At 44.0% G+C, this 19,442-nt stretch overlaps 1 protein-coding gene across 1 annotated transcript; it reads right to left on the bottom strand.

Moving 5' to 3' along the window:
• Positions 1–791: 791 nt before the first annotated feature.
• Positions 792–15,007, bottom strand: UCHL1 (ubiquitin C-terminal hydrolase L1). The gene is made up of 9 exons (XM_032400256.1): positions 14,908–15,007; positions 14,780–14,791; positions 14,248–14,376; positions 10,895–11,045; positions 8,508–8,593; positions 8,382–8,429; positions 7,443–7,509; positions 6,461–6,519; positions 792–1,248 (listed from the first exon to the last, which is right to left on the bottom strand). The coding sequence occupies exons 1-9, from the start codon at positions 14,938–14,940 to the stop codon at positions 1,162–1,164; spliced, it is 672 nt and encodes a 223-aa protein (XP_032256147.1). The 5' UTR covers positions 14,941–15,007; the 3' UTR covers positions 792–1,161.
• Positions 15,008–19,442: the final 4,435 nt, after the last annotated feature.

The following is a 19,442-nucleotide window of genomic DNA, read 5'->3' as shown; positions in this document are numbered from 1 at the left end:
CTCCTAGGAACCAAAATATCCTTCACTTGCAAGCTGGATTCATACCCTTAGTCTAATTATGAGAAAAACACGGGACATAGCCCAGTAGACGGGCATCATGTAAAATACTTGTCCAGTACCCCTCAAAACTGTCAAGTCCTCAAAAACAAAATCTGAGAACTGATCACAGCCAAGGGAGCCTAATGAAACATGACAACTAAATATAAAATGGTGTCCTGGATGGGCTCCTGGAACAGAAAAAGGGCATTAGGTCAAAACTTGAGGGACTCTGAAGAAGCTATGGATGGGAGTTAACAGTAATATCAAGATTGGGTCATTATAACAAATGTTTTATACTAATGTAAGCTGTTACTAATGTAAGCTGTTACTAATGTAAGCTGTTAATAGGCAAAATGGAGGAATATATGGGAACTCTAAGAGCTTCTCAATCTTCTGTAAATCTAAAAATTCATCTAAAGTGGAAGTCTATTTAAAAAATTTTAAGTCTACAGGTATACACAGTAATATGAATGTATAGAACGGGGCGCCAGGCTGGCTCAGTCGGTAGAGCATGTGACTCTTGATCTCGGGGTTGTGAGTTCGAGCCCCAAGCGGGTGTGGAGATTAGTGAAAATCTTTAAGATAAATGAATGAATGAATCAATCAATCAATGAATAGAAAAAAGTCTGGAGACACTGAACCAATACTATTTTTATGGTAATTTGCCTACCCTGTGCCCTAGGAGTTGCTTCTATGGAAGACATAACCATATAGCACTGGAGGGGAAGATAAAAGAGAAAAGTGGAAACCAGTTGAGGCTCATCTCTTAATCAGCAGAAAAGTTTTATTTCTTTTAAGGACAAACAATTAAACCACATCCAAGTCCTTAACTTACAGACGCAAACCAAAGTAGTAGCCATTTAAAGCATTAGCTATTGAGGTACAATACATACATGGGGGGGGGAGGGGAATGCTTCACCATCTGAAGCTTATACCAAACTGCTCGATCGACAGCTGAGCTCTGCTAGTGCTTGGGTGTGGCCGAGGGGAAGAGCGTAACTGCAGAACCAAAGGAGAACAGCTGTGTTCCGCAAGTACTGAAGCATTCTGGACTGCATTGGTGAGGGTGGGTTTCACATATAAGGGAAAGGGGTGGGAAAAGGCTACATCCCCCCCAGGGCATTAGGCTGCCTTGCAGAGGGCCACAGCAGAAAAGCGGACCTCCCCTTGCTCACGCTCGGTGAATTCTCTGCAGACCTTGGCGGCATCCTGAAAGGAGAAAGGTCATTCATATCCAAACAGCAGCGGCTCAAAAGGAAGTTCCAACAGGAAAGTTAACGGTAAGGCGCAGAGGTCACCCTGATCAACTTCAAACCTCCCATTAAACTTGTAAACCAGGGCTGGCTTCAGACCAAAAATAAATAAATAAAAAATTAAAAAAAAAATCAGGTGTTGGGCAAGACAAGAACTCATGCACACGCTTGACTTTAGAAGCCTTGACTTCTTTATGACTTTCACCAAGTGCTCTGGGCTTCTTCCACCTTGTGCCTGGTTTTGACAAGAAAACTACATACACTAGGAATGCACTTTTCCTCAAATAGCAACAAGGTAAAAAATAGATCCTCTCTCCCATAAGGGGGCCTAAGAGAAAAGTTCCCCTAACTCAAGAAATTCCAAGTAAACACAAATTCCTTTCAAGTAAACATTTTACCGAACAGCCTTAAATGCCTGGTGTTCCAGGTGTTAATGACTTATTGATGGTGGAAGGACATGTGTTACTAGTTCTAAGACCCAGATTACAAAGATTGGTAACAGAAAATTGATCCCAAATTCTAGGGTTTAAACGCCTTAGCATAGTAAATATCAATCACTGCTTCATCTGTAAAAAATCTAGTGGAAAGATAGCTCCACAAACCATATGAAACATAAGACCTTTAAGAGGACAGAACAGTCATGACGCATCAGCTCCCAAGGTCTAAAAACCATCGACTCCATGAGCTGGCCCTTAAAAGGCATCAGCCACATCCAGTTTTGCTCCTGCTTTAGAACCAGTCTAGAGGGGATTCTAGATTGACATCTACATATTTCATTCTCCGTCAGAATTATTATACTGCTATTCCAGACCTTTCCTGTAGGACCCACAGGGATAACGACTATTAAAGGTGTGTCTATAAAGGGAATAGTCATTCATCTCCTACAGACCATGAGCAGTGACCTCAGAATTCATGGATTAAGTTTATGTCATTTCTTACCAGTTTAGCAACAATTTACTATATAGTTCAGACAACCTAATACAGCTTCAACCATATACAACCAGCCTTACTTAGGATAAGAATTTTCACTAATTAAGATGCTGGTTTATTCCATTTAAGTGAGATTCTAGTTAGTTTTTGTTTTTTTTTAAAGAGGGTTTTACCTTCCCCACACCTCATAAATTCTACTCAAGTAACAGTTTTTGGTATCCTATGTGGAGTACATTTTTGAGGTATTAGCAGTGTTCAATACGAAAGTACCTTAAAGCTTTATTAGAAGGACCAGTCTTTCCCCCAAATGGGTCATCACCAGAAGTTCTGCCTCTTACTCTCTCCCCTAAGTAAATTCTACCTTTGCAAATCCCCCTCAATCCTGCTTTTCTAGATCTATTTCTCATTCCACATTACTACTCCCATATGCCCCTCCTATATCCAAGAATTAGCTCTAACTGATCTCAGGTGTGTGGGATAGCAGGCTAGAGAAAGTGACCCTCCCTCCTTTGCGGCATAATTTGGTCCAGCAGCACCTTGAGGTCATGAGGTTTAGGACATTCCAAGGCCAGGTCTATTACCCAGGAAGGTAGTACTGAACAGTGGCTAGGATTGCCCAGATTTGAACCACGGTTTTGCCATTTAAGTCATTGACCCTGAGCATCCCTTAACCTCCTGTACCTCAGTTTCCCCACCTGTAAAATGTGGGTATAATACCCACCTCAGAGCCTCATTAAAAGCATTCTCTAAAAGCTAGAAGTCACTTAGAATAGCATCTAGCACAGGGGTCAGCAAACTGTAGCCTGCTGCCTATCTTTATGAATAAAGTTTTAATAGAATACGGCCACATATTCACTTAGACGTGGTCTCAGAATGGACTACAAGCATACCTCATTGTATCGCACTCCGTCTTACTGCACTTCTCAGAGACTGCATTTTTACAAATGCACAGTTTTTAGCAACCCTGCACCAAGCGAGTCTACCAGCACCTTTTTTCAATAGCATCTGTGTTTCTGTGTCACATTCTGGTGATTCTTGCAGTATTTCAAACTTTTTTCACTGTATTTATTATGGTGATCTGTGATTAGTGATATTTGATGTCACTATTATAATTGTTTTAGAGTGCTACAATCCACACCCATACAAGAGAGCGACCTCAATCAATAAACGTTGTGTGTGTTCTCACTGCTCCGGTGACCAGCTTTTCCCCCATGTCTCTCGCCCCTCAGGCCTCCCTGTTCCGAGATGATATTGAAATTAGGCCAATTAATAACCCTACAATGGCCTCTAATGCGTTCAAATGAAGAGTCACACATCTCTCACTTTAAATCCAAAGCTAGAAATGATTAAGCTTAGTGAGGAAGGCACGATGAAAGTTGAGATAGGCTAAAAGCTAGGACTCTTGTGCCAAACAGTTAGCAAGTTGTGAATGCAAAGGAAAAGTTCTTGAAGGAAATTAAAAGTGCTACCCCTGTGACCACATGAATGATAAGAAAGCAGAACAGCCTTATTCCTGGCATGGAGAAAGTTTGAGTGATCTGGATAGAGGATCAAACCAGCCACAACATTCCCCTAAGCCAAAGCCTAATCCAGAGAAAGGCCCTAACTCTTCAATTCTGTGAAGGCTGAGAGAGGTGAGGAAGCTGCAGAAAAGTCTGAAGCTAGCAGAGGTTGGTCCAAGTTTAAGGAAAGAAGCTGTCTCCATAACATCAAAGTGCAAGGTGAAGCAGCAACTGATGGAGAATCTGCAGCACATTATCCAGAAGATTAGCTAAGATCATTAATGAAGGTGGCTACACTGAACAACAGACTTCCCACGTGGATGACCTAGGCTTCTATTGGAAGATGATACCATGTAGGACTTTCATAGCTAGAGAGGAGAAGTCAATGGTTGGGTTCAAAATTTCAAAGGACAGGCTCTCTTATTATGGGCTAATGCAGCTGGTGATTTTAAGTTGAAGCCAATGCTCACTTACCATTCTGAAAATCCTAGGGCCCTTAAGAAGTAGGCTACATCTACTCTGCTTGTGCTCTATAAACGGAAAAACAAAGCCTGGATGACAGTACCTCTGTTTACAACATGGTTTACTGAATATTTTAAGCCCACTCTTGAGACCTCCTGCTCAGAAAAAAAGGTTTCTTTCAAAATGACTGCTCACTGACAGTGCACCCACACAGTTCTGATGGAGATGGACAAGATTTGTGCTGTTTTCACGCCTACTAAATAACATCTACTCTGCAGCCCCATGAATCAAGAAGTCATTTCAACTTGCAAATCTTTTTAAGAAACACATTTCGTAAGGCCATAGTGAGTGATTCCTCTGATGGAGCCGGGTAAACTGAAAATCTGCTGGGAAGGATTCACCATTCTAGAGGTCATTAAGAACATTCCTGATTCATGGGAAGAGATCGAATATCAACCTGAACAGGAGTTTGGAAGACATGAATTCCAACCCTCATGGGACTCTGAGAGGTTCAAGACTGAGTGAAAGAAGTACCTGCAGGTGTGGTGGAAAGAGCACGAGAACTAGAATGAGAAGCAGAGCATGAAGGTGGGACTGAATTGCTGCCATCTCATGAGAAAACCTGAATGGATGAGGTGTTGTTTCTCATGATGAGCAAAGAAAGTGGTTCCTTAAGATGGGATCTACTGGTGAAGATGCTGTGAAGGCTGCTGAAATGACAACAAAGGCTTTCGGGGCTAGAATATGACATAAACTAAGTTGATAAAGCAGCAGCAGGGTTTGAGAGGATTGACTCCAATTTTAAGAAGTTCTACTGTGGGTAAAATTCTGTATCAAAAGCATCATATGCTACAGGGAAAACATTCGTGAAAGGAAGAGTCCATGGATGCAGCAAACTTCACTGACGGCTTATTTTAAGAAATTGCCACAGCCACCCCAACCTTCAGCAACCACCACCTGATCAGTCAGCAACCATCGACATGGAGGCAAGACCTCCACCAGCAAAAACTTTACAACTCAGAAAGCTCACATGATGGTAGGCATTTTTTTTAGAAATGAAGTATTTTTAATTAATATATGCACACTGTTCTTTTAGACAGAATGCTACTGTACACTTAACAAACTACAATGGAGTATGAACAGAACTTTTATATGCACCAGGAACTAAAAATTTCATTTAATTCACTTCATTGCAATATTCGCTTTACTGCAATGGTCTGGAACTGAACCCACAACATCCCTGAGGTATGCCTGTCCTTGCAACAGAGCCAAATGCCACACAAAGCCTGAAATACTTTCTACCTGGCTCTTTACAGAAAGTTTTCCAGCCCTTCATCTGCACACTGAGCACTCAAAAAAGATTAGTTATTACTACAAATGAAGTACTTACACCTTAACAGCATTTTTTCTTATCACAATTAAGCAACTTCCCTTTATAACAGTAAATTGATTCAATTCTAGAGACTTGTTTTTAGGGGGAAGGGGCCCCAGGTAGTCTATCAGCCCTTGTCCAGAACTAAGAGGTCTCTGGAATCCTTTACAGTAGGACAGTCATCCTAGATCTTAAAGTGCTTATCGAGGCAGGTTCTGAATCTGCTCCTCTCATCCTCTAACAGTGGCCCGAGGAGAAGAAAAAACTGAAGTCGACGACCTAACTGGAGTCCCTAGTACACCAGCTGTAAGACAGACCCTAATCCAGCAGTGTGACAGGGATTAAGAAAGGCTCAGGTTGGGTCTCTTGAGTGGTTAGCTGTGATGTAATCTGACAAGAGGACAATGGTCACCTTAATCCCACAAGGAAGTAAAGCAATGACTTGCAGGCTAATTCTAACCCTGGACTAAAGTCAGCACACGATACAGATCAGTCAGGGCTGCTCTGGAGGATCCTGTTTAAGACCATTTGCTAGAAAATACGGTAGACAGAATTACTAAAATAGGGGCGCCTGGGTGGCTCAGTCGTTAAGCGTCTGCCTTCGGCTCAGGTCATGATCCCAGGGTCCTGAGATCGAGCCCGCATCGGGCTCCCTGCTCCGCAAGAAGCCTGCTTCTCCCTCTCCCTCTCCCCCTGCTTGTGTTCCCTCTCTCGCTGTCAAATAAATAAAAATTTAAAAATCTTAAAAAAAAAAAAAAGAATTACTAAAATAATCTTTAAGCCCTAAAGACTGCTATTAACCCAGACGACGGGGTGCTGGCTGCCCTGAAGAAGTACTACCACCTGAGACAATATGGCCAAAGAAAGGTGGGCCTCAGTGGAAGATGGGTTCCAAAGATTACCTGCAGCAAGGAGTCCTCTGAACTGGTGCCATGGTTTACCGGGAAAGGCATTCGTCCATCTGGAACAGAGAAGCCAGGCAGCTCAACTTTCTCTGCAGATTTTCTGGCTGCCATGCTTACCTAGCCTAAAGAGAAGTTTTCCATCTCCCAAATACCACTGCCACTCCCACAGAGGAAGGCTGGTCAGAAGCAATCGGCTGGAAAGGAAGTTCGAATGCTCCTGGATACCCACCCGGGGCAATTCTCATCCTCAAGCAACAGGACCACACAAGCCCAATGTGGTCACCCTAACAGAAAGGCTTGGGCCACATCTCCTGGGAAGGGTCCCAGAGCAAAAGGCAGACGCAGCCTCTGAGGTACCGAGGAGGTGGAGCCAAGAAGGGATCTTTCGGATCTCACTGCCCCTTAATGACTGCTTACTGGCCCCAAGTCTCCTTCGCTCTTGTCTGCTTATAGGTGGTTCTTGAGGCAACATGGCTGTAAATCTTCATTAATACAAAGGGGATGACTCTTACCAGATGGCTAATCTTTCTTGTTGGCATATACCAGCTAAGAGAAATTACCCCCCAACATGTCCAAATTCTTTCTATGCAAACAAGATCACATTGAGGCATTTATCTTTTTCCAAAAGTATTCCTTGTCAGGATGCTGCGGGAGATCCCACAGTGGTAATGCTGTAGGGGAAGGTGGGAAGAGAAAACCTGAACACGGATGCCTTGAACTGGCACGGATCTCTTTGCCGGTTTGGGACTAAAACCATTCTTTCTGCAGGTCACTGCCTGATGGGTGGTGGAAGTGCTCTGTGTGATAAAGGGGTAAGTGCCCCAGTGAGAATACCTCGTTGTTCTGGCTTTGTGAACAAAGACACACTTCATAAAGATACACTAACTGCCACAAAGTCACGCACCAATACCGTAAGAGGAATTTCATCTGGAAGAATGCCTGAAACTATGTGGGGTTCCAAAAATGGAGTGAAACCTACCAAGTTCGTAGAGATGGCCATCCACGTTGTTAAACAGAATAAAATGAAAATTCACTTTGTCATCTACCTGAGGAGAGTCAAGAAATATTTTTGAAGATGAGTTTTGATTGTACTATATACTGCATTAAAAATGTTTTCCTTCAGCTTTACTGATACATGACATAATATTGTATAAGTTCAAAATGTATAACATGTTAATTCAATACACATATTTTGCAATATGATTTTAAGAGCAGAACTTAATTTATTAAAAATAAATTCTGTCACTCTTTAAGTACAATGCGCTGGAACTTATTATTTTAAATTAGTATAGCTAACACTTATGTATTTCCTATATACTAGACAATATTATAAGACTATCATAAAACCATAATCTATTAAAATAAATATAGTAACTATCAGAAAGCTATGATTTTTTCCTGAGGAGGAAATTCAGGCTTAGGAAGGATTAAGTATTTCACCCAAGGTCAAGACTAGAAAGTGGTAGGGCCAACAGTAGTTATAAAGGCACGGATACAGACTTAAATCTAATTAACTGTTGATTGAAGGACTGTGTTCAGATTAATAATATATTTAAGCCTTCTAGAAACCGTCAGTCCTTGCTGGTAATCTTACTCTCTCCAACAGTCTGTGGGAGGAGTATGTGAAATGCTCAGTTGCCAGGAGGGGGATATTCCTCTCAGAATCATTTGGATCTAAACAAAATACTGTTTGAATTTACTCAAGACTACGTTTACTGCCAATTAGATTTCTGAAGAGCCATTTCAACGAATAGGTCCAATCAAAGCATGATTCTGGAAGAGTTTTCTGGGCTTAATTGGTCTTAATTGGCCTTGGGTGGAAAGGTCTGCTGTGTTCAGGTAAGAGGTTCCTGTATGTATTCCAGGGGAGACACAGAGCCGCCTGGGCAGCCTGGCTCTGATCTGTAATTGCATTTACCCGACATTGGCCTTCCTGTGCCACGGCATCATGGGCTGCCTGAATGGCCTGCAGACAAGAGAGAATAATGAGCACAAAACCCTCTGTAGTCATTTAAAACTGACGCTCTGGAAGTTCTTTTCCTACCTCGTTCTTTTCAAAGCATTTTGCTCGGTCTTCAGGGGACAGCTTCTCCGTTTCAGAAAGAAACTGTTTCAGGACTGACCCATCCTCTTAAAAAAAAAAAAAAAAGGCACATTAGTAAAGACAGAATAGTGCAAATGGGTGCACATTTACAGCACACTTAGGCTGTTACACAGCCAGCCACATTCGGTGACTGGTCTTTACTATGGCCCTGGAGGGGTAGATGAGCTGTCCCTTCTCCCTCAGCCTCTTTCCAACCAGTCCCTTCTCTCTGCATTCAAGCCGATGAACTCTCCGCTCCTCCAGAGGGCGCCAAGCCCTCTCCTGCAGCTCTTCCCAGCCATCCGGACGCTTTTCCCCTCCCACCTCACACTCAACCTCTCAAATCCCCATCACCTTCCTTACGGTGCTTATGCATTTGGAACATGTATTTGTGAGATCTGTCTTGCTATAAAGGCAGGGACTGTCTTATCTATTGCTAGTTGGATTTTTTTTTTTGGTTTATGTCAAGATTTATTTAAGTAATCTCCATGCCCAACCGGGGACTCGAACTCACGAGCCAGAGATCAGGAGTCGCACGCTCTACAGACTGAGCCAGCCTGGCGCCCTTCTAATCGCTATTATCTATAGCAACTGGCTACACACAACCCTACGTGGTACAACAACATTCTAGTCTAATAATAGGTTCTCAAACCAAGATTTTTTACTTCAGGGTAGAAAACGCAATCTTAGTAGTACAGATATCCAGAAAGACATTAACTTAAGGATCTTAAGAAGAAATGTAAAGTGCCTAGTAGTCTGGCCCAGAGACAAATGACCAGCTGACAGTTTGGTATAAGCATTTTGTCACTGCTCAATGTGGCTAAATCTAGGAGACGCTGAAGACATGTCTAGAGCAAGATCGATTTGTATTTCAAAGACCACATTCCAACTTCCAGCTTTAAACTCAAACAAATTAGTTAAGTAAAGACCACTTAAAATTTGGAAGGAATCCTCTTCATTTTACGGGGAGGGCTAGGTCTCCGATTACTTTCCTGTGGCACGATCATGACCACGGCTACAAGAGTTCTCATAGCTTCTGCTGACCTCCCAAACACAGGACTCTGAAGTGAGACTTACTGCAGAAGAAATAGAGGATCAATCTACACCTCCTTAACGTGCCAAGTCAATATTTGATAAATTGAGTTCTAGAAGATTTGGATCTTTATGGCCAGACAAGCACCCCCCCCCCTTTTTTTTTAAAGATTTTTATTTATTTGACAGAGAGAGAGAGAGAGAGACAGCGAGAGAGGGAACACAAGCAGGGGCAGTGGGAGAGGGAGAAGCAGGCTTCCCGCCGAGCAGGGAGCCCGATGCGGGGCTCGATCCCAGGACCCTGGGATCATGACCTGAGCTGAAGGCAGACGCTTAACGACTGAGCCACCCAGGCACACCACCCCCCGCCTTTTTTTTTTTTTTAATTTCGGAAGTATACCAGCAGCAGTCTTGGCCACACTTACCTTGCTTAAAAAAACAAAACAAAACAAAACAAAAACCCATATCTGACCTGCTCCAAGCAACACCGTGGACTATATTAGCTGAAATTATTCCATTCTTAGCCACCCCCATCCATTGTCTAAATCAGGAGTTGGCAAACTACTGTGCCTATTTTTGTATTATTGGAACACAGCCACATCCACTGGTTTACATCTTGCCTGGGGCTGCTTTTCAACTGCAAAGACAGAGACCCACCGGCCCTCAAAACCCTAAAAGATTTACTCTCACCTTTCAAGAAAGTTTGTTGACCCTTGGCCTCTTAGCACGCATTATGCCATGTATTTTAACATATTTTCGTGCCGTTCATTGTGCTTCTGACAAGCCTGAGGGCTGAGACTCCTTTCTGGAAGTGAGCTCAGACCCCAGACCCTTGTTCGCAGCTGGATCCTTTCAAGGTCTCAAGGTGCTATGTTTCCCCGCAGGAACCTCCACGGTATCCTCGTCTGGCTGCTCTAGGCTACTGTGCTTCTCCTGTTGCTTAAGAGACCCAGAACCATTAGAGACAGGTCCTAAGTGGTGATCTTTTATGGTTTAACATCATCTCTAATTCTTCTGGAGTGTCGAGCCTTGAACAAGGGCACATGAGAACCACGCATATGCAGGGAAGTAGTACAGAACTACCTCTCTCTCCCTCTTCCTTCCAGGTGGAAGAAGCTAGACCGTGTTTCTTGGAAAAGGAGTTTCCTTTCCTCGAAAGAAAATCCATCATGAATTTGCCTACTGATTACATCCAGATCAGTAGGTTTCAAAAAAGTCAGGCGACCACTTCGCTGAACAGACCCCTGGGGGTGTGGGGATGACAAGCTCTGGTTAACCAGAGGTCAGCCGGAGGACTGCCCTCCAAACCCACTTACCGAACTGCAGTTTGTCCTGGTTATTGGCCACGGCATGGATCAGCCCGACGGTGCCACACGAGTTGCCGATGGTCTGCTTCATGAAGTACACCTTGGGGCTGACCTCTTGTCCCTTCAGCTCCTCAATCTGCTTTTTCCTGAAGTTCTCATGCTGTGAATAGAAAACATTTTTTTAGACCTCATGAAAATGCAAAGCCCTAACAGACGGCAGCACAGCGAGTTCTACCACCTAAATGGAAACACAAGTGGGACGTGTGACCAGGAGCCTCGGTCCTAGGTGCTGGCCAGCACCCAGAGGATCGCCTGTCTGCCTCCCACACCCACGCCAGCCCGGAGGGTGCTGAGAGGTTCCGAGACTCCACCCTGATGCTGCAGTGCAGTCGTGGCTTGGATGTTGCCCAAGGATTTGTCTAGACACCACTGCAGCCTTTTAGCTTGAAAATGTGTGGTGTCCTGAAGTCAGAAAGACAGGCACGTTCATTTTTTTTTGTCCTTAAACCACCACCACCACCGAGATTTCACACAGGACCCCAATCAAGCTTTGGTCAATTTAACATCCTAATAAACACCAGCCAGTCTATATCCCAGTATTCTTTAAAGTTCTACTTCTACTGTGTCCAAGTGTACTTCTTTTCAATAACAAATACAAAACAAGACTTAGCTGCTGAAAGGAACAATTTTAAGAAATTATTCCCTCACTTTTTTTTTTGGAAGGAAAGACAACTGACCTAGGGTTCTGGGCTGTGATTCCACAAAATCTTCTCACCCTACGAGAGAAGATGTGACACTTGCCTGTCCTTGTCAACAATACATTTTGAGGACAGATTAACAATGGGGGGAGGAATCAGTAAATGAATGAGACTAGAGATAGTTTTCCTCAAAGAATCCATCTGCTCTTTGTACAGTAATTTAGTGGGCTTGTCTGGACCTTTCACTAATGAATTTTAGACCTTAAAGGTAGGACTTCTCAGTTAAAGCACGGTACTGATGCCATAGAAACACTAATGTGTCATAACTAGTATAATCGGACAGAACATCGGAAGTACGTTTCCTTTGTTTTTGTTGTTGCTGTTTTTTTTTTTTTTTTTAATATTTTAAGTAATCTACACCCAATGTGGGGCTCTAACTTACAACCCTGAGATCAAGAGTTGCACACTTCACCCAATGAGCCAGCCAGGTGCCCCTAGAAGTATATTTGTAATTCCAGTAGCCTTGCATTACTATACACATAACTGACTTAGTTTAAGCCTGGTCTGTGACGCCATCAGATGAGTAAGATCTCCTACCCCACAAGACCAACTAATTGGAAGTTCTAACATCAAAGATCTACCACATCTTTGAAATGAGTTACTATTCATGGGCTGTTAAGGATTTTCACTTTTCTGGGTTGGTTTTTTTAATGGGATAGCACCATTCTTTTGTTGTTTGAGCTCTTGCATGGAGATACTTCTGCAAATATTTCATTATCACTTAAAATGTTTCAGAACTGGTTAGTGGGCAGCTGGGTGGCTCAGTCGGTTAAGCGTCTGCCTTCTGCTGGGATCTCAGGGTCCTGGCATGGAGCCCCAAGAATCAGGCTCCTTGCTCAGCAGGGAGTCTCCCTCTGCCCCTCCCTGCTGCTTGTGCCCGCACTCCCGCTCGCTCTATGTTCTCCCTCACTCTCAAATAATAAAATCTTTAAAAAAAAAAAAAAAAAAAAAACTGGTCCAGTTAAGATTTCATAACACTTAGACAAAATCAGATGCTTTCTAAATTAACATCAACTTATTTGGAAGTCAACATATAATCCTCAACTTTTCTTTGAATTTGCTTCAGGGTTTAGCCTAATTGGTGTTTTGCGTCACAGACTAGGTGCTCAACAAATCTGACTGCCCCAGCTAGAGCTAAAGGACTAAGCATCCAGATCACTCAAATCAGAACGTTCTTTAACAAGCGCAGCTTGATCCACTGAAAAGCAAGCAGTGGGCTTTTGAAAGACAAACGCGATGCACCACTGCCTCCCAGAGGCCTTGCCTGGGAGTGCTGCTCAAAACCTCCGAGTCATCATGGATCCTCTAATAAGAGCGCTCCGGCAGAGGCTCAAAGGAGAGAGGAGATTGTGTTTGATTCTGTCAACAGGGAAGCTAATTTGACTTGCAATTATTCGGCAGCTCCGGTTTACCTAACCAAAGGCTTTGGCAATAAAAAAACATGTCAGTGGGATTATCCTAATAGCTTTAATAAGGGTTTTTAACTCACAATATCAAGCCCATTTCCTAGGAGGAATGCCTGCAACTTCCCATAGAGCTTAATAATTTATGCTGAGGATGCTTCTAGAACACCCAGCCCTAGCATGGTGCTTCGGTTAAAGCTTCCACTGTTTGGAATGATGCCCCAAAGGCTACTGCCCCAGGTTTTGTTAATGCAGATTTCACCACTCCCAAATCGGGGGTCAAGTGACAGCAATAGGAGATAAGACAATGCCATGCCAGTTAGTGGGATTTCATACATCGCAAGACAACAATTACCCCAGCTACCTTTTTATATCTGATGCTCAGTCTTTGAGGTACATACATCCATGCACACTTGTAGGAGGAAGACCATCTAAAGGGAAATGAAAAGGTGTTTCTAAAACTGCTTTAATGCCCACCTATTTCACTTAGCTACAAGGTCAGAGAGGAAAGACAAGCGAGGTGTAAGGAGGTCCCCACACACAAATGATTAAGCTTTTTTTAAAAAAGCACATCGGAGAGCCTAAAAACCAAGTGTGCATGTTGTAGGGAGTGGAGGGTGGGAAGAGACCCAAATCCACCAAAGACGCAGGAGTGGAGATGGAGCATTAGAGAACCTATTGTTTTGCTGTGGCTTAGGCAAGCCCGTCCCCCCCCCCCCCCCCCCCCCCCCCCCCCCCCCGTCCCCATTTTACTGCAAAGTGGGAGTCTGAGAACCAAACAATAAACTGGCAGGTCACAGCCCTTAAAGGGAAACAACCAGCCATCCCCATCCCTTGGAGTGGAAGCCTCTGAAAAGCGTAGGTTGAGGCCAACTCATGAATAGGATGAATTCCTTCTCTGGATAATGGAGATGATGGAACAGAGATGCTGCTGCTTCTCCTTGAAATTCACGGCAATGCTGGATGGACGAGCGAGGAGCCAGTAAATTCTCTAACCACCCATGAGTAGGTGCCATGAAAGGGCGGGCTTCTCACCCCATCCCCCGCAGGAAGGCGGCAGTTTTGCAGGTATGGGCGCCCGGTCCGGGAGGGGAGCGGAAGGGAGGGAAGCCGGGAGTCCACACGGTCCTCCGCGCCTCACTCGGCTCTGGAAGCGGCGCGCACCACCCCGGGCCCACGCACCCCGGGCCCCACGCCCTACCTGGGCCGTGAGGGGAAACAGCAGCAGCAGCGCGCAGGCAGGCGCGGGCACCGAGCCCAGAGCCTCCTCCTCCAGCCCCAGCACGTCCGCGAAGCGCCACTGGCCGGCCACCCCCAGCCGGGCCAGCACCTGCGGAGAGGAAAGACGGCGGCCAGGCGCGCCGAGACCCCGCCAGTGGCGGGCGCCTGCCGGAGGGCGGGCCCGGCCCGGCGCCCTCGGTGCCCCCACCCCAGCCTGGGAGGAGTCGCGGCCTGCCCCGCCCCCATCCCCCGCCGGCGCAATGACACAGCACAAAGCGCGGCCCCCACGTGGCTCCCGCGAAGCCCGCGCCACGCCCTCGGGAGCTGGGCCCGCACCCTCCCCCCTCCCACCTCCGACGGTTCCGCAGAGTCACCCCCCGACCCCGAGGCCGCGGCACAAGGAGGGCGCCCGGGACGCCGCTGGGTCCCTGCGAGACAGCCGGAGCTGATGCGCGCCTCCGCCTCGGCGCTCCCGGGGGAAGGGGACAGAGGCAGTGCGAGACGCCACTCACTTTGTTCAGCATCTGAAAGGCAAATGCAAAAAAAAATACAAAAATAAAGCCGGTCATCGAGGCAGCTACCTGGCGAGCGCTGACCCTCAGCTCTGCGCTCCCCGGGCAACGGTGCACCCGACGCTTACCTCGGGGTTAATCTCCATCGGTTTGAGCTGCATCTTCGCGGAGCGCAGGAGGACCCACTATGAAGAGAAGAGGAAAAACAGCAAAAGGAGCCGCCCAGGCTGCCGCTATAAAGCGCCGGCCTGACGCACTTTAGGTGCCTGCGCAGGGGGAGCAGGGGCAAAACCAAGCGACGGGGAAACGGTCAGTCGCAGCCAAATGGGCACGAACCCCCCCATGCGCCGCGCGTAATGGTACGGCCGGGCCCCCAAACCTTGCAGTCTCACTTGCTGGTGAGATAATCTGGTGGTTGTGGGGGTGGGTTTTGTTGGTGGGTGTTCCTTGAGCGTATGGAGCAGTCGTTTAGATGGAGTCTAATTTTTTGAGAACTTTCCGGAAACCTACCATTCTTACCATCCCAATTATCGGAGAGCTCAGGGTTTCTGAAGCTTTGAGAAAAAGCCCAAATTCAACAGGTATATATTTAGTATGAATATAATTATCTGTCTCCCAAATCTTGCAGCAGTTTGCATTTGACCTTAAGACAATTCATCCTCCATGCTAAATCAGATCAGTACCGAGGTTCGTTTTTAATTGACTGCCTAGAATAAACGGTATTGCATTAGTAATGCTGATGTAATGTGACTCCCGGGGAAGAATTGGTTGGTCATGGGGAAGCTATAGGAACCTTGCGGATGTGACCATAATTTAAGACAGAGAGGAGGCAGGCGGTCGGAGACTTTAGGACACAGATCCAAGGAAAAGAAAGGTACGATTTCGAGACGAGAGGGTGTAAAAGAAAACACATTTTTAAAAGAACGGGAGGCTTTGAAAAATAAAATTCTGAGTTCACAGTGGAATATTCACAGTGAAGGAGAAAGAGAATGGCAACCAAAGGAACGACCGTTCTCTAATGAGCTCAGGTGGGGCTTGTATTTCCTACTAGCATATGCAAAAGATGGAGAGAAAAAGCATATGCGGAAGAATGAATAAAAAGAGGGACAAAAATCTGTAAGAATAGTGTCAGGAGAGCTAAACCTGAGAATGAATGGGGCTTGCAGAAACGCTAAGGAATCAAGAAGGTTGTTGTTTTAATATGCTCATAACAAAATAATGATAATGGTGAAAGAATAGACCTACTGTTTAGGGGGTCCCAGGTTCATAGATGGCAGAGAGAAGAGAGGGAATCTACATTTTTTTGGAATTATTACCTCTACAGTGGTTCAGTGGACAGATCTTTTGCATGTCATCTCCGTAATCCGTAGAGGATCCAATGAAAAAACTCTTACTAGTTCAACTTCACAGATTAGAATTCCTGGTTTAGAGAAGTTAATTTGCTTATGATCACAAAGAAAAATGAAACAGAAGTAAAGCCTAGTAAGTTGGGCACTAAGATCCCATTCTCTCTCCAAGTTAACATTCCATTCCACTTCTATCTTCTCCCATTTTTACCATTAGAAAAATGACCTTCACCCAGAAAAAATGAGAGAGAAACATTAGGAAGAAGAATCTAATGGATGAATTTTATCATCTCTAAACTATGCCTCAACAAGTTGTTTTTTAAAAAGAAAAAGAAGAAGAAGAAGACGACTTGAAAGCCAAGACAGGTGAATAGTTCACCTGGCTGTGCTGAATGAATTCTTGCCTTTAGACAGAGACGAATTACATCCCAGTTAACTTTATTTATTCAACAAATCCTGATTAAGTATCTACTACGTGATGGGCACTGAGCTTAGAATTGGAATATAAAGGTAAACACGGTAGTAAATAAACACGAAACTTCCCTCGTGGAGATTTTAATCAGTAATAAGAGTGATGTGAAGGCAAGTAGAGCTTAGGAGCACCTTATCTCGTGTGAAGAATCAGGAAGGCTTCCTGTAGGAAGTGACATTTAAGATAAGGGCTGATGGGCAGGGAGAAGTTAGCATGTGACAGTTATTACCAAAATAAATAGTAAAAATGGTCATGAAAACACTAGAGAAATCTCTGTGAAAGGCATTTATTCACTCACACAATAAATATATATATCCAGGGCCTACTGTGTGCCAGGAAGCATCAGAGCAATGAATAAACTCCCTGCTCACAAGGAGATGCCAGAGACTGGACAAAAACAAACCTTACTGATCTTTAGAAAGCGGGGGAGGGGTGTATTGCTGAAACTGCAGGCCCGGAGATTTGATGTCAGTCTTTAGCAAAATTCTAGGAGCCTTAGGAAAATAGAATGGCTGCATTTAGAACAAGTTATGCCAGCCAGCACTTCTCTCCTTTTCCTTTGGAGTCACCGGCTAGAAGAACAGGCAAAACATTCCCCATTGTATTCTTCATGCTGCCTGGGTTGGCATCAATTGATATCATAGTTGGGGTGGTTTTATAACTTACTTAGTTATTCTACCTTAAAAAAAAAGTGCTGCTGAATGGAGTCATTTCAACCTGCAGCCACCTGGCAAGTGTTTTAACCTTTGTTTGTGCGGTTTTATTGGAGCAGAAATGGAGTGCATGCATGCAAGCAAGAATAAGTAATCTGAAAGGCAGAATTATGAGATTTAGAAAAATGAATTAAAAATAAAAATGAAATTTAATAGAGATTTTGGTGATGATTGTACACTCCTATGAATATACCAAAAAACTTTAATTTTTTTTTTTTAAGATTTTTTAAATTTATTTGACAGAGAGACAGTGAGAGAGGGAACACAAGCAGGGGGAGTGGGACAGGGAGAAGCAGGCTCTCTGCCAAGCAGGGAGACCTACGCGGGGCTCGATCCCAGGACCCTGGGATCATGACCTGAGCCGAAGGCAGACGCTCAACGACTGAGCCACCCAGGCGTCGCTGAACATACCAAAAAACTTTAAATGGGTGAATGTATCTCAATAAAGGTGTCAAAAACTCAGTAGGGATATGTGTGAAGCTCTACATGCCAATTATCGTAGTACAATTGATCTTTATATTCATTTTTTCCTTTTTTTATTTTCCAGAGTCTATGGTTACAATAGTATGTAACCATACAAAAAAGCATTTTAAAAAAATCAGTTAAACACATAGGATAAACATGGAGTAGAACTGTTAGAGGGGGAGAAACAAAATCAATGAATGAATAAATCGTCCTTCATAAAGATGCCATTTCTGATTCACCAGCAGCAGGATTTTTTTTTATCATAAGTGTTATTTTTCTAGCAATAATGAAGATTTGGGATGGACCCTTTAAAAACTACCTTCTGATAATTCTGATGACTAATAAAACAGAAACTCAATTATCCTTGGCAGGTCAGTTCTGCAGTGTTATGGGAGTCAATCCTGAAGGCTCAGCCCCAAGTTTAGTCCTCCAACACTTGCAGTGGTTTTGTAAGCACCGAATTCCCTGTATTAAATCCCTTTCTATTTATTTATTTATTTATTTATTTATTTTCCCTTTCTATTTAAAATGCCTAGAGTAGAGGCACCTGGGTGGCTCAGTCGGTTAAACATCTGCCTTCAGCTCAGGTCATGATCCCAGGGTCCTGGGATCAAGCCCCATGTCGGGCTCCCTGCTCAGTGGGGAGTCTGCTTCTCCCTTGCCCTCTGACCCTACCCCCTACTTGTGCTCTCTCTCTCTCTCAAATGAATAAATAAAAAATCCTTTAAAAAAAATAAAATAAAATACCTAGAGTAGTTTGGGACTCCTGTATTAGCATACTGCATGTGAATCACAAAAATGTAGTAGTTATTTGTTTTAATACCCATCAGAGAAATTGTATGTTCTTGTATGTGTATATAATTAGAATATCGTGTTTGTGATTTTACCCATGTTAAACCTTTGGGCAAGTCTAACATATACTAAGCAAATGGTATCATTGGTCTATAAGATACAGCAAAAATCACAGGAGTCATTCACAAATCTCAATCATAGAAAAACTCTTCTCTAAGGACATAAGAGTTTTGCTAGTTGAAGGGGTAGAGTATACAATGTATTTATGAAGGCAGGATATCAAGCACTGAAGCAATACTTCCCAAATATTCTGAGGTGTGGGTATTCCTATAGAAGTTACCCAAGGAGGGAGATGAGGAAGGAAGGAAAACTAGCCTTTTTTGTTACGCAAAGGACATTGTATTTGTTATCCTCATTGACTCCTCATACCAATTCTCCAATATCCATATGTCTATGTTGATTTTACAGATAAGTAAACTGAGGCCTCAAGAGAAGCTGTTTAACCTGCTAAAGTTCACGTAGCTACTAAGTGTCTGAGTCTGGGTTTCAACCCAACTTCATTTGATTTCAAAACTTGTGCATGTTCAACTCTTCTGCCTGCTTCCATCTATGTCCCAGCCCTAGGACCTTAGTCATTACCACTAGAAATAAGGATGAAGCTCAGCCACTGAGAAGAGCTGAAATGATTTCTGCAATGTCCAGGGCCAGAGCAGGTCACCCAACCCTCTGATAAGCATTGCTCACTTTGAGGTCTAAGAGTCTAGTTTGAATTTATAATTAGCATGACATTAATAATTAACAGAGTACATCTCAACATTTTTAAACTTACTTGACAGGGCGCCTGGGTGGCTCAGTTGGTTAAGCGACTGCCTTCG

Source organism: Phoca vitulina, unplaced genomic scaffold (assembly GCF_004348235.1).
Source record: "Phoca vitulina isolate PV1807 unplaced genomic scaffold, GSC_HSeal_1.0 scaffold3, whole genome shotgun sequence".
Taxonomy (NCBI): Eukaryota; Metazoa; Chordata; class Mammalia; order Carnivora; family Phocidae; genus Phoca; species Phoca vitulina.
This window is presented reverse-complemented; position numbering and strand designations above follow the sequence as displayed.

Coding starts and splice junctions, on each gene's coding strand:
- UCHL1 (XM_032400256.1), bottom strand. CDS start 14,940: ATGCAGCTCAAACCGATGGAGATTAACCCCGAG. Junction 8,430..8,507: donor AATGCTTTGAAAAGAACGAG/GTAGGAAAAGAA, acceptor TCTTGTCTGCAG/GCCATTCAGGCAGCCCATGA. Junction 6,520..7,442: donor TGGCCATCTCTACGAACTTG/GTAGGTTTCACT, acceptor TCTCTGTTCCAG/ATGGACGAATGCCTTTCCCG.